The following is a 14,858-nucleotide window of genomic DNA, read 5'->3' as shown; positions in this document are numbered from 1 at the left end:
ATGCTGTCTGTCTCTCTCTGTCCTGTAGGAGTTCACCCTGCTGTCTGTCTCTCTCTCTGTCCTGTAGGAGTTCACCATGCTGTCTGTCTCTCTCTCTCTGTCCTGTAGGAGTTCACCCTGCTGTCTGTCTCTCTCTCTCTGTCCTGTAGGAGTTCACCATGCTGTCTGTCTCGCTCTGTCCTGTAGGAGTTCACCATGCTGTCTGTCTCTCTCTGTCCTGTAGGAGTTCACCATGCTGTCTGTCTCTCTCTCTCTGTCCTGTAGGAGTTCACCATGCTGTCTGTCTCTCTGTCCTGTAGGAGTTCACCATGCTGTCTGTCTCTCTCTCTGTCCTGTAGGAGTTCACCATGCTGTCTGTCTCTCTCTCTGTCCTGTAGGAGTTCACCATGCTGTCTGTCTCTCTCTCTGTCCTGTAGGAGTTCACCATGCTGTCTGTCTCTCTCTCTGTCCTGTAGGAGTTCACCATGCTGTCTGTCTCTCTCTCTGTCCTGTAGGAGTTCACCATGCTGTCTGTCTCTCTCACTGTCCTGTAGGAGTTCACCATGCTGTCTGTCTCTCTCTCTGTCCTGTAGGAGTTCACCATGCTGTCTGTCTCTCTCTCTGTCCTGTAGGAGTTCACCATGCTGTCTGTCTCTCTCTGTCCTGTAGGAGTTCACCATGCATGACACCATGGGATGTTATCTGGATCTAGACAACGGACTCCTCTCCTTCTCCAAAAACGGTTTGACGCCCTCCCTTCCTGTATTGTGTGTACTGTGTAGGTCAGGGTTCACCAACCCGGTTCCTGGTCTCTCCTGGAGGTTTTAACTTCAGTTTATCAACCAGCAAATTACTAGAGTCAAGTGCGCTAGATTAGGGTTGGAGCCACTGGCATTCAGGCCAAAGAGTTCAATCTTGGTTTCATCAGACCAGAGAACCTTGCTTCTCATGATCTGAGAGTCAGGTGCCTTTTGGTAAACTCCAAGCGGGCTGTTATGTCCCTTTTACTGAGGAGTGTCTTCCGTCTGGCCTTTTTACCATAAAGGTCTGATTGGTGGAGTGCTGCAGAGATGGTTGTCCTTCTGGAACGTTCTCCCATCTCCAAAGAGGAACTCTAGAGCTCTGTCTGAGTGAGCATCGGGTTCTTGGTCACCTCCCTGACCAAGGCTCTTGTCCCCTGATTGGTCAGTTTGACCGTTCGTCCAGCTCTAGGATGAGTCTTGGTGGTTCCAAACTTCTTCCATTTAAGAATGATGGAGGCCACTGTGTTGTTTGGGTACCTTTCCCCAGATCTGTGCCTCGACACAATCCTGTCTCAGAGCTCTAAGGACAAATCCTTCGATCTCATAACTTGGTTTGTGCTCTGACATGCACCTGTCAACTGTGGGACCTCATATAGACAGGTGTGTGCCTTTCCAAATCATGTCCAATCAGTTGAATTGACCACAGGTGGACTCCAATCAAGTTGTAGAAACATCTCAAGGACGATAAAAGGAAACAGGATGCACCTGAGCTCAATTTCAAGTCTCATAGCAAAGAGTCTGAATACTAATGTAAATGTTTTTCCAATATTTTTTAAAATGTATTGTCACTTTGATTGGGCTATTGTAGGGCCACAAGTAAATGACTAAGCTGGGATTTGACTAAACAGTTGATCAGGGTGATTTCTTCACAAATGGACAGGAATTTTCCTTTCTGTGGTAGGAAGATCGTACCTATTTTTACTAACGTTCTATTAAAAGGTATTGTCGAGAGATCGTTTCTTTATTTGGGGATATGACCCAGTCTCTGGTCCAGTACCAACCACATTGAGTGTCTGTCTTTACTCTGTGTCAGACGGTAGGGACTCCAGGCAGGTACTCCTCTCATGTACTGACCTGGGCTCTCTCTCTCTCTCTCTCTCTCTCTCTCTCTCTCTCTCTCTCTCTCTCTCTCTCTCTCTCTCATGTACTGACCTGGGCTCTCTCAATTCAATTAAATTAAATTCAAGGGCTTTATTGGCATGGGAAACATGTGTTAACATTGCCAAAGCAAGTGAGGTAGACAACATATAAAGTGAATATATAAAGTGAAAAACAACAAAAATGAACAGTAAACATTACACATACAGAAGTTTCAAAACAGTAAAGACATTACAAATGTCATATTATATATATATATACAATGTACAAATAGTTAAAGGACACAAGATAAAATGAATAATGAATCTCTCTCATGTACTGACCTGGGCTCTCTCTAGCTCTCTCATGTACTGACCTCTCGCTCTCTCTCTCGCTCTCTCTCGCTCTCTCTCTCTTTCTCTCTCTCTCATGTACTGACCTGGGCTCTCTCTCTCTCATGTACTGACCTGGGCTCTCTCTCTCTCTTTCTCTCTCTCTCTCATGTACTGACCTGGGCTCTCTCTTTCGCTCTCGCTCTCTTTCTTTCGCTCTCGCTCTCTCTCATGTACTGATCTGGGCTCTCTCTCTCGCTTTCTTGCTCTCGCTCTCTCTCTCTTTCTCTCTCTCTCTCATGTACTGACCTGGGCTCTCTCTCTCTCTCTCTCTCTCTCTCTCATGTACTGACCTGGGCTCTCTCTCTCGCTCTCTCTCTCTTTCTTTCGCTCTCGCTCTCTCATGTACTGACCTGGGCTCTCGCTCTCTCTCTTTCTTTCGCTCTCGCTCTCTCATGTACTGACCTGGGCTCTCTCTCTCTCTCATGTACTGACCTGGGCTCTCTCTCTCTCTCTCTGTCTCTCTCTCTCTTTCTTTCTTTCTCTCGCTCTCGCTCTCTCTCTCAGGTACTGACCTGGGCTTGGCGTTTGAGATCCCAGCTCTTCTGAAGAACCAGCCCTTCTTTGCTTCCTGTGTTCTCAAGGTATATATACACACACACACACACACACACACACACAGTCGCTCTTCACTCACTACCGGTCAAAAGTTTTAGAACATCTCATTTCAAGGGATTTTATTTATTTTTACTATTTTCTACATGGTAGAATTTGCTTTGTTTGCTCTTGGCTGTCATCAAGGCAAAGGATGGCTATTTTGAATAATCTCAAATATAAAATATATTTAGATTTGTTTAACACTTTGTTGGTTACTACATGATTCCATATGTGTTATTTCATAGTTTTGATGTCTTCACTATTATTCTACAATGTAGAAAATAGTAAAAATAAAGAAAAACCCTGGAATTAGTAGATGTGTCCAAACTGTTGACTGGTACTGTAAATCTACTTAAAAATCTATGACAAGACTTCAAAATGGCTGTCTAACAATGATCAACAACCAATTTGGCAGAGCTTGAAGAATTTTATTTTCTAATAATCATGTGCAAATATTAGAGACAAACCCAGAATGACTCTCAGCTGTAATCACTCTTAGAGCCATAAGGTGATTGCACCAATTTGTAAGTCGCTCTGGATAAGAGCGTCTGCTAAATGACTTAAATGTAAATGTAGAGACTTACCCAGAGAGACTTACAGCTGTAATCACTCTTAGAGACTTACCCAGAAAGACTCACAGCTGTAATCACTCTTAGAGACTTACCCAGAAAGACTCACAGCTGTAATCACTCTTAGAGACTTACCCAGAAAGACTCACAGCTGTCATCACTCTTAGAGACTTACCCAGAAAGACTCACAGCTGTAATCACTCTTAAAAACTTACCCAGAAAGACTCACAGCTGTAATCACTCCTAAGAGACTTACCCAGAAAGACTCACAGCTGTAATCGCTCTTAGAGACTTACCCAGAAAGACTCACAGCTGTAATCGCTCTTAGAGACTTACCCAGAAAGACTCACAGCTGTAATCGCTCTTAGAGACTTACCCAGAAAGACTCACAGCTGTAATCGCTCTTAGAGACTTACCCAGAAAGACTCACAGCTGTAATCGCTCTTAGAGACTTACCCAGAAAGACTCACAGCTGTAATCGCTCTTAGAGACTTACCCAGAAAGACTCACAGCTGTAATCGCTCTTAGAGACTTACCCAGAAAGACTCACGGCTGTAATCACTGCAAAAAAGTGATTTTAACATGTATTGACTATTCCAGGGTGTGAATACTGATGTAAATGAGATTTCTGGGTGTCTTTTGTCTGTGTGTCTCTAATGTCTAAAATGTTTCACTTTGTCATAAAGGGGATTTGTGTGTAAATGGGAGGAAACAACACTAAATCTGATTTGAATTCAGGCTGTAACACAACACCGTAGATAAATTGGACAATATTATACCTTTACAACATTAATATGTTTTATATTGTTTTATAAAAGAACGATAAGCCATACAATTATGACAGACTCGCCGTCCCAGACGCGGGGCTCTGGCAGACTCGCCGTCCAGACGCGGGGCTCTGGCAGACTCGCCGTCCAGACGCGGGGCTCTGGCAGACTCGCCGTCCAGACGCGGGGCTCTGGCAGACTCGCCGTCCAGACGCGGGGCTCTGGCAGACTCGCCGTCTCTGGCAGACGCCGGGGGGGCTCTGGCAGACTCGCCGTCCAGACGCGGGGCTCTGGCAGACTCGCCGTCCAGACGCGGGGCTCTGGCAGACTCGCCGTCCAGACGCGGGGCTCTGGCAGACTCTCCGTCCAGACGCGGGGCTCTGGCAGACTCTCCGTCCAGACGCGGGGCTCTGGCAGACTCTCCGTCCAGACGCGGGGGCTCTGGTCCAGACGCGGGGCTCTCCAGACTCCAGAGACGCGGGGCTCTGGCAGACTCTCCGTCCAGACGCGGGGCTCTGGCAGACTCTCCGTCCAGACGCGGGGCTCTGGCAGACTCTCCGTCCAGACGCGGGGCTCTGGCAGACTCTCCGTCCAGACGCGGGGCTCTGGCAGACTCTCCGTCCAGACGCGGGGCTCTGGCAGACTCTCCGTCCAGACGCGGGGCTCTGGCAGACGTCCAGACGGGGGCTCTGGCAGACTCGCCGTCCAGACGGGGGCTCTCTGACAGACGCGGGGCTCTGACAGACGCGGGGCTCTGACAGACGCGGGGCTCTGACAGACGCGGGGCTCTGGCAGACGCTCCGACAGACGCGGGGCTCTGGCAGACGCGGGGCTCTGCCGTCCAGACGCGGGGCTCTGGCAGACTCGCCGTCCAGACGCGGGGCTCTGGCAGACTCGCCGTCCAGACGCGGGGCTCTGGCAGACTCGCCGTCCAGACGCGGGGCTCTGGCAGACTCGCCGTCCAGACGCGGGGCTCTGGCAGACTCGCCGTCCAGACGCGGGGCTCTGGCAGACTCGCCGTCCAGACGCGGGGCTCTGGCAGACTCGCCGTCCAGACGCGGGGCTCTGGCAGACTCGCCGTCCAGACGCGGGGCTCTGGCAGACTCGCCGTCCAGACGCGGGGCTCTGGCAGACTCGCCGTCCAGACGCGGGGCTCTGGCAGACTCGCCGTCCAGACGCGGGGCTCTGGCAGACTCGCCGTCCAGACGTTCTCTCTTCTTTCCATCTGACAGAATGCAGAGCTGAAGTTTAACTTTGGGGGGGAGGAGTTTAAGAATCCTCCCAAGACGGGCTTCGTAGCGGTGGACCAAGCTTCTGAGGGACATGTGGTCAAATCCAGCCAGACAGGTAGGAGGTGTGGTCAAATCCAGCCAGACAGGTAGGAGGTGTGGTCAAATCCAGCCAGACAGGTAGGAGGTGTGGTCAAATCCAGCCAGACAGGTAGGAGGTGTGGTCAAATCCAGCCAGACAGGTAGGAGGTGTGGTCAAATCCAGCCAGACAGGTAGGAGGTGTGGTCAAATCCAGCCAGACAGGTAGGAGGTGTGGTCAAATCCAGCCAGACAGGTAGGAGGTGTGGTCAAATCCAGCCAGACAGGTAGGTCCAGCCAGCCAGCCAGACAGGTAGGTCCAGCCAGCCAGCCAGACAGGTAGGTCCAGCCAGCCAGCCAGACAGGTAGGTCCAGCCAGCCAGCCAGACAGGTAGGTCCAGCCAGCCAGACAGGTAGGTCCAGCCAGCCAGCCAGACAGGTAGGTCCAGCCAGCCAGCCAGGTCCAGCCAGCCAGACAGGTAGGTCCAGCCAGACAGACAGGTATGTCCAGCCAGACAGGTAGGTCCAGCCAGACAGGTAGGTCCAGACAGGTAGGTCCAGCCAGCCAGACAGGTAGGTCCAGACAGGTAGGTCCAGCCAGCTAGACAGGTAGGTCCAGCCAGCCAGCCAGACGGGTAGGTCCAGCCAGCCAGACAGACGGGTAGGTCCAGCCAGCCAGACAGACGGGTAGGTCCAGCCAGCCAGACAGACGGGTAGGTCCAGCCAGCCAGACAGACGGGTAGGTCCAGCCAGCCAGACAGACGGGTAGGTCCAGCCAGGTAGCAGGTGTGGTCAAATCCAGCACGCCAGACGGGTAGGTCTAGCCAGACGGGTAAGGGGTGTGGTCAAGCTCAGCCAGACACACGAGAAACTAACCAATGAATACTGTTTAGCCACTAATACCTCAATAACCCCGCCCCCTTTAGACACCGTCCTGAATATTCCAACGAGACTTTCTCCCTTTCTGCTTCCCTGGTAGTTGAATGTGTCTCTCTGATGCAGGCAGTGTTAAGGTGTCGGAGGTGAAGGCTGCTTCCTGTGGTCCCAAAGCTCTGATCGTTGAGCCTTCTAAAGAGCTTGCTGAACAGACCCTCAACAACGTCAACCAGTGTAAGAGATATGTGGACAATCCCAAGCTCAGGTACGGTTCATACCTCTCTGTCTCTCTCTTTGTGTGTCTGTCTCTCTCTTTGTGTCTGTCTCTCTCTTTGTGTCTGTCTCTCTCTTTGTGTGTCTGTCTCTCTCTTTGTGTCTGTCTCTCTCTTTGTGTGTCTGTCTCTCTCTTTGTGTGTCTGTCTCTCTCTTTGTGTGTCTGTCTCTCTCTTTGTGTGTCTGTCTCTCTCTTTGTGTGTCTGTCTCTCTCTTTGTGTGTCTGTCTCTCTCTTTGTGTGTCTGTCTCTCTCTTTGTGTGTCTGTCTGTCTCTCTCTTTGTGTGTCTGTCTGTCTCTCTCTTTGTGTGTCTGTCTGTCTCTCTCTTTGTGTGTCTGTCTCTCTCTTTGTGTGTCTGTCTCTCTCTTTGTGTGTCTGTCTGTCTCTCTCTTTGTGTGTCTGTCTCTCTCTTTGTGTGTCTGTCTCTCTCTTTGTGTGTCTGTCTCTCTCTTTGTGTGTCTGTCTCTCTCTTTGTGTGTCTGTCTCTCTCTTTGTGTGTCTGTCTCTCTCTGTGTGCCCGTCTCTCTCTGTGTGCCCGTCTCTCTCTGTGTGTGCCCGTCTCTCTCTGTGTGTGCCCGTCTCTCTCTGTGTGTGCCCGTCTCTCTCTGTGTGTGCCCGTCTCTCTCTGTGTGTGCCCGTCTCTCTCTCTTTGTGTGCCCGTCTCTCTCTCTTTGTGTGCCCGTCTCTCTCTCTTTGTGTGCCCGTCTCTCTCTCTTTGTGTGCCCGTCTCTCTCTCTTTGTGTGCCCGTCTCTCTCTCTTTGTGTGCCCGTCTCTCTCTCTTTGTGTGCCCGTCTCTCTCTCTTTGTGTGCCCGTCTCTCTCTCTTTGTGTGCCCGTCTCTCTCTCTTTGTGTGCCCGTCTCTCTCTCTTTGTGTGCCCGTCTCTCTCTCTTTGTGTGCCCGTCTCTCTCTCTTTGTGTGCCCGTCTCTCTCTCTTTCTGTGCCCGTCTCTCTCTCTTTGTGTGCCCGTCTCTCTCTCTTTGTGTGCCTGTCTCTCTCTCTTTGTGTGCCTGTCTCTCTCTCTTTGTGTGCCTGTCTCTCTCTCTTTGTGTGCCCGTCTCTCTCTCTTTGTGTGCCTGTCTCTCTCTCTTTGTGTGCCTGTCTCTCTCTCTTTGTGTGCCTGTCTCTCTCTCTTTGTGTGTGCCTGTCTCTCTCTCTTTGTGTGTGCCTGTCTCTCTCTCTTTGTGTGTGCCTGTCTCTCTCTCTTTGTGTGTGCCTGTCTCTCTCTCTTTGTGTGTGCCTGTCTCTCTCTCTTTGTGTGTGCCTGTCTCTCTCTCTTTGTGTGTGCCTGTCTCTCTCTCTTTGTGTGTGCCTGTCTCTCTCTCTTTGTGTGTGCCTGTCTCTCTCTCTCTTTGTGTGTGCCTGTCTCTCTCTCTCTTTGTGTGTGCCTGTCTCTCTCTCTCTTTGTGTGTGCCTGTCTCTCTCTCTCTCTTTGTGTGTGCCTGTCTCTCTCTCTCTCTTTGTGTGTGCCTGTCTCTCTCTCTCTCTTTGTGTGTGCCTGTCTCTCTCTCTCTTTGTGTGTGCCTGTCTCTCTCTCTCTTTGTGTGTGCCTGTCTCTCTCTCTCTTTGTGTGTGCCTGTCTCTCTCTCTCTTTGTGTGTGTCTGTCTCTCTCTCTCTTTGTGTCTGTCTGTCTGTCTGTCTCTCTCTCTCTGTGTCTGTCTGTCTCTCTCTTTGTGTCTCTGTCGTGTATATGCGGTATGTGTGTGTCTTTTACGCAGTATGTGTGTGTCATTCCAGAGATCTTCTGATCATCGGAGGCGTTCCTGCTAGAGACCAGCTGGCTGTACTGGAACAAGGGGTAGGTTGGAACAAGCTATATGGAATTGTTTTAAGAAGGTCAAAGGCAGAGTTGTAAAGAAAGAGCCATATCTCAGACTGGCCAATAAAAAGAAAATATTAAAGATGGGCAAAAGAACACAGACACTGGACAGAGGAACTCTGCCTAGAAGGCCAGCATCCCAGAGTCGCCTCTTCACTGTTGACGTTGAGACTGGACAGAGGAACTCTGCCTAGAAGGCCAGCATCCCAGAGTCGCCTCTTCACTGTTGACGTTGAGACTGGACAGAGGAACTCTGCCTAGAAGGCCAGCATCCCAGAGTCGCCTCTTCACTGTTGACGTTGAGACTGGTGTTTTGTGGGTACTATTCAATGAAGCTGCCAGTTGAGGACTTGTGAGGCGTCTGTTTCTCAAACTAGACACTCTAATGTACTTGTCCACTTGCTCAGTTGTGCACCGGGGCCTCCCACTCCTCTTTCTATTCTGGTTAGAGCCAGTTTGTGCTGTTCTGTGAAGGGAGTAGTTCACATCGTTGTACGAGAATAGACTGATGAGTTTCAGAAGAAAGTTATTTGTTTCTGGCCATGTTGAGCCTGTAATCGAACCCACAAATGCTGATGCTCCAGATACTCAACTAGTCTAAAGAAGGCCAGTTTTATTGCTTCTTTAATCAGACAACAGTTTTCAGCTGTGCTAATATAATTGCAAAATGGTTTTCTAATGATCAATTAGTCTTTTAAAATTATTAACTTGTATTAGCTAACACAACGTGCCATTGTAACACAGGAGTGATAGTTTCTGATAATGGGCCTCTGTACGCCTATGTAGATATTCCATTAAAAATCAGCTGTTTCCAGCTACAATAGTCATTTACAACATTAACAATGTCTACACTGTATTTCTGATCAATTTGATATTTTAATGACCAAAAAAATGTGCATTTCTTTAAAAAATAAGGACACTTCAGTGACACTTAGAACATTTGAATGTATTTTTGCCACTAAACTTCCATTCATTTCAACTGATACCTGGGGACCTTCAGACCAGTGTTGTCTGGCCTGTTGTCTGGCCTGTTGTCTGGCCTGTTGTCTGGCCTGTGGGCTGGCCTGTGGGCTGGCCTGTGGGCTGGCCTGTGGGCTGGCCTGTGGGCTGGCCTGTGGGCTGGAGCAGAACATGTTCGCGTGAAAAGTTAGAGACTCAGAGGGGTCATATTAGTGTGGACTGTTAGGACACGACAGACAGACAGTTGACAGATCGACTGTACCGACCTCAGACGAGTCCCCGGGACTCTTGTGTGAGTCGTCGAGCAAAACATGAGAAAACCGTCAATTTCGCGAGAGTCAAATCTTTCCATTAAGAGGGGTAGCTTGTAGGCCAAAACCGTCCAGACGCACCATACTGTTGTGTGAAGAAGGATCTATGGAACGTCTCCTGGTCTGATAAACAACTTTGACTGCAGATACGGAAACGGAGGCAGACGCAGTGAATTGAGACGAATCAAATGCAACAAAACACCAACTAATCTCCTAGTTTAAACTCACACATTTTTACGGGGATTTGTTTTTCTCCTCGGGATTATGCTAATTAGGTTTCCGCGGGGTGCTGACATCGACCTTGGGGGATAACAATTTATGAAGGAGGTGAAACGCTGCATCATTTCCTGGGTAATAAAATGTCCGTTTCACTAAATCAGTTGTAGAGAATCATTGTACTAAACCACTGGGAAGTGTATTTTTCAGAACCCAATATAGTATATTCAGAACCCAATATAGTATATTCAGAACCCAATATAGTATATTCAGAACCCAATATAGTATATTCAGGACCCAATATAGTATATTCAGAACCCAATATAGTATATTCAGAACCCAATATAGTATATTCAGAACCCAATATAGTATATTCAGAACCCAATATAGTATATTCAGGACCCAATATAGTATATTCAGAACCCAATATAGTATATTCAGGACCCAATATAGTATATTCAGGACCCAATATAGTATATTCAGGACCCAATATAGTATATTCAGAACCCAATATAGTATATTCAGAACCCAATATAGTATATTCAGAACCCAATATAGTATATTCAGGACCCAATATAGTATATTCAGAACCCAATATAGTATATTCAGAACCCAATATAGTATATTCAGAACCCAATATAGTATATTCAGAACCCAATATAGTATATTCAGAACCCAATATAGTATATTCAGAACCCAATATAGTATCTTCAGAACCCAATATAGTATATTCAGTTGTTTGACGCTGGTGTACAAACATATTTTTTAAAGTAAAGGAAACAAAACTTAAACGTAATAACGGGAAACATAGACATTTCACACAGAACAGATCTACAACTCCTTAGACTTGCTTTCAATGAGTGGCAGATCTATAACTCACATTTCTGTCATGATTGTTTCATATCTGCAAAGTAGTTAAAACGCTGTCAGTTCCACTTCAAGTAGTTAACTTAATAACATTTCTCCACCTGGCTCTTTCTCTCCTCTCCTTTCTTCCTTTCCTCTCATTTCCTCTACTTTCCTCCTTTCTTCCTCTCCTTTCTTCCTTTCCTCTCTTCTTTTCCTCTTCTTTTCCTCTCCTTCCTTCCCTCTTCTCTCCTTTCTTCCTCCTTTCTTTCCTCTCCTTTGCTCCTCTCCTTTCCTCCTCTCCCGCCCAGGTGGACATCTGGTTGGAACACCAGGTCGTCTCGATGACCTCATCTCTACGGGGAAACTCACCTTGTCTCAAGTCCGCTTCCTGGTCCTAGATGAGTGTGTATGTACCTGTCTGACTGTCAATGTACCTGTCTGACTGTCAATGTACCTGTCTGACTGTCAATGTACCTGTCTGACTGTCAATGTACCTGTCTGACTGTCAATGTACCTGTCTGACTGTCAATGTACCTGTCTGACTATCAATGTACCTGTCTGACTGTCAATGTACCTGTCTGACTGTCAATGTACCTGTCTGACTGTCAATGTACCTGTCTGACTGTCAATGTACCTGTCTGACTGTCAGGTGTCTGGTCCTGGATGAGTGTCTGGTCCTGGATGAGTGTCTGGATGAGTGTCTGGATGAGTGTCTGGATGAGTGTCTGGATGAGTGTCTGGATGAGTGTCTGGATGAGTGTCTGGATGAGTGTCTGGATGAGTGTCTGGTCCTGGATGAGTGTCTGGATGAGTGTCTGGTCCTGGATGAGTGTCTGGTCCTGGATGAGTGTCTGGATGAGTGTCTGGTCCTGGATGAGTGTCTGGATGAGTGTCTGGTCCTGGATGAGTGTCTGGTCCTGGATGAGTGTCTGGATGAGTGTCTGGTCCTGGATGAGTGTCTGGATGAGTGTCTGGTCCTGGATGAGTGTCTGGATGAGTGTCTGGATGAGTGTCTGGATGAGTGTCTGGATGAGTGTCTGGATGAGTGTCTGGTCCTGGATGAGTGTCTGGTCCTGGATGAGTGTCTGGTCCTGGATGAGTGTCTGGATGAGTGTCTGGTCCTGGATGAGTGTCTGGATGAGTGTCTGGTCCTGGATGAGTGTCTGGTCCTGGATGAGTGTCTGGATGAGTGTCTGGTCCTGGATGAGTGTCTGGTCCTGGATGAGTGTCTGGTCCTGGATGAGTGTCTGGTCCTGGATGAGTGTCTGGTCCTGGATGAGTGTCTGGATGAGTGTCCTGGATGAGTGTCTGGATGAGTGTCTGGTCCTGGATGAGTGTCTGGTCCTGGATGAGTGTCTGGTCCTGGATGAGTGTCTGGCCCTGGATGAGTGTCTGGATGAGTGTCTGGTCCTGGATGAGTGTCTGGATGAGTGTCTGGTCCTGGATGAGTGTCTGGTCCTGGATGAGTGTCTGGATGAGTGTCTGGTCCTGGATGAGTGTCTGGTCCTGGATGAGTGTCTGGTCCTGGATGAGTGTCTGGATGAGTGTCTGGTCCTGGATGAGTGTCTGGATGAGTGTCTGGTCCTGGATGAGTGTCTGGTCCTGGATGAGTGTCTGTCTGACTGTCAGGTGTTTTTGTTATTTTCTATTCCGCCTGTCTGTTACTGTTCTGTGTCGACTGTTGTCTGATACAACATTTTAGATTTGCCCAAAACATTTAAGTTGTAAACCAGGTGTCTCCAACCTTTTTTCTACAATTCTTCTGTTGTTGTAAACCCACAGTTTCATCAGCGAAGGATAAATTCTCACTAATAGGGAATTTGAGAAATGAGCTGTTTCTTCCCTTTATGGGATATTTTATTTCAGCTCATTTAAAAATGACAATTTTAAATGTTGCTTTTTGTTTTTGTTCAGTATACAATTCATAATATAAAAACATCAAATGGATCTTCTGAGACCATGACAATGCTTCAGATCAGAAGACTAGTTTTGAGGTTAAAAAAAAACATATATATATATATATACGTATAATTTTTTGTTGGTGTAATTCTCCTTTAGAACGAGGAAGGTGTCGGTCTGACCACGTTTATGCTGCAGTAGGCAGCATGTCATGGCAGAGTTTGCAGAAGTATGGCCACCCAAACCCAATTCATGCAAATAATCAGGGTATCTTTGTCAGGTTAGCCGACGCTGCAGTTAACAGTTCATTCAGAAGGTTAGCATTGGCACGGCTAACTGGCTACATATTGAGGTTAGCCGACGCTGACCGGTTCATTCAGAAGGTTAGCATTAGCACGGCTAACTGGCTACATATTGAGGTTAGCCGACGCTGACCGGTTCATTCAGAAGGTTAGCATTAGCACGGCTAACTGGCTACATATTGAGGTTAGCCGACGCTGCAGTAAACGGTTCATTCAGAAGGTTAGCATTAGCACGGCTAACTGGCTACATATTGAGGTTAGCCGACGCTGACCGGTTCATTCAGAAGGTTAGCATTAGCACGGCTAACTGGCTACATATTGAGGTTAGCCGACGCTGCAGTAAACGGTTCATTCAGAAGGTTAGCATTAGCACGGCTAACTGGCAACATATTGAGGTTAGCCGACGCTGCAGTTAACGGTTCATTCAGAAGGTTAGCATTAGCATATATATAATATTGCTAGAAATTGTGATGGAACAGATTTTTAGAAAAATGAATCTTAAAGAATTGCTTGGTGAGTTACCCCGTGTAAAGTAATTGTCCAGTATAAGCTATATAGTGTAATATATATATTGTATGTTGTCTCCTGTCCAGGATGGTCTCCTTACTGCTGGCTACACAGACTTTATCATGAGAATCTACAACCAGATTCCTCAAGTCACCCCGGACGGCAAGAGACTTCAGGTACGCTACCCTGTATACCCTCTAGGGGAACCTGAACCTATATATTACTGTTATACCCCCTAGGGGAACCTGAACCTATATATTACTGTTATACCCCCTAGGGGAACCTGATCCTATATATTACTGTTATACCCCCTAGGGGAACCTGATCCTATATATTACTGTTATACCCCCTAGGGGAACCTGATCCTATATATTACTCTGTTATACCCCTAGTGTCTGTCTGATCCTATATATTACTGTTATACCCCCTAGGGGAACCTGATCCTATATATTACTGTTATACCCCCTAGGGGAACCTATATATTACTGTTATACCCCCTAGGGGAACCTGATCCTATATATTACTGTTATACCCCTAGTGTCTGTCTGATCCTATATATTACTCTGTTATACCCCTAGTGTCTGTCTGATCCTATATATTACTATCTGTTATACCCCTAGTTATACCCTAGTCTGGAACCTATATATTACTCTGTTATACTGATCCTATATATTACTCTGTTATACCCCCTAGTGTCTGTCTGAACCTGATCCTAGTGTCTGTCTGATCCTATTATTACTGTTATACCCCTAGTGTCTGTCTGATCCTATATATTACTGTTATACCCCCTAGTGTCTGTCTGATCCTATATATTACTCTGTTATCCCCCTAGTGTCTGTCTGATCCTATATATTACTCTGTTATACCCCTAGTGTCTGTCTGATCCTATATATTACTCTGTTATACCCCTAGTGTCTGTCTGTCTGATCCTATATATTACTCTGTTATACCCCTAGTGTCTGTCTGTCTGATCCTATATATTACTGTTATACCCCTAGTGTCTGTCTGTCTGATCCTATATATTACTCTGTTATACCCCTAGTGTCTGTCTGATCCTATATATTACTCTGTTATACCCCTAGTGTCTGTCTGATCCTATATATTACTGTTATACCCCCTAGGGGAACCTGATCCTATATATTACTCTGTTATACCCCTAGTGTCTGTCTGATCCTATATATTACTCTGTTATACCCCTAGTGTCTGTCTGATCCTATATATTACTCTGTTATACCCCTAGTGTCTGTCTGTCTGATCCTATATATTACTGTTATACCCCTAGTGTCTGTCTGATCCTATGTTATACTGTGTCTGTCTGATCCTATATATTACTCTGTTATACCCCTAGTGTCTG

The 14,858-nt window shown here is 47.2% G+C and overlaps 1 protein-coding gene across 1 annotated transcript in view; it reads left to right on the top strand.

Moving 5' to 3' along the window:
• ddx1 (DEAD (Asp-Glu-Ala-Asp) box helicase 1) overlaps nt 1-14,858 on the top strand; it is a 62,052-nt gene that overhangs the window by 27,302 nt on the left and 19,892 nt on the right. The window contains exons 10-16 of the mRNA XM_046299127.1: nt 649-721; nt 2,759-2,835; nt 5,417-5,531; nt 6,495-6,633; nt 8,379-8,443; nt 11,105-11,202; nt 13,591-13,680. Coding sequence (XP_046155083.1) covers nt 649-721; nt 2,759-2,835; nt 5,417-5,531; nt 6,495-6,633; nt 8,379-8,443; nt 11,105-11,202; nt 13,591-13,680 — 657 coding nt within the window. The remainder of the gene's footprint in view (nt 1-648; nt 722-2,758; nt 2,836-5,416; nt 5,532-6,494; nt 6,634-8,378; nt 8,444-11,104; nt 11,203-13,590; nt 13,681-14,858) is intronic.

The sequence above is a fragment of the Oncorhynchus gorbuscha genome, linkage group LG14, assembly GCF_021184085.1.
Source record: "Oncorhynchus gorbuscha isolate QuinsamMale2020 ecotype Even-year linkage group LG14, OgorEven_v1.0, whole genome shotgun sequence".
Classification (NCBI taxonomy): domain Eukaryota; kingdom Metazoa; phylum Chordata; class Actinopteri; order Salmoniformes; family Salmonidae; genus Oncorhynchus; species Oncorhynchus gorbuscha.
This window is presented reverse-complemented; position numbering and strand designations above follow the sequence as displayed.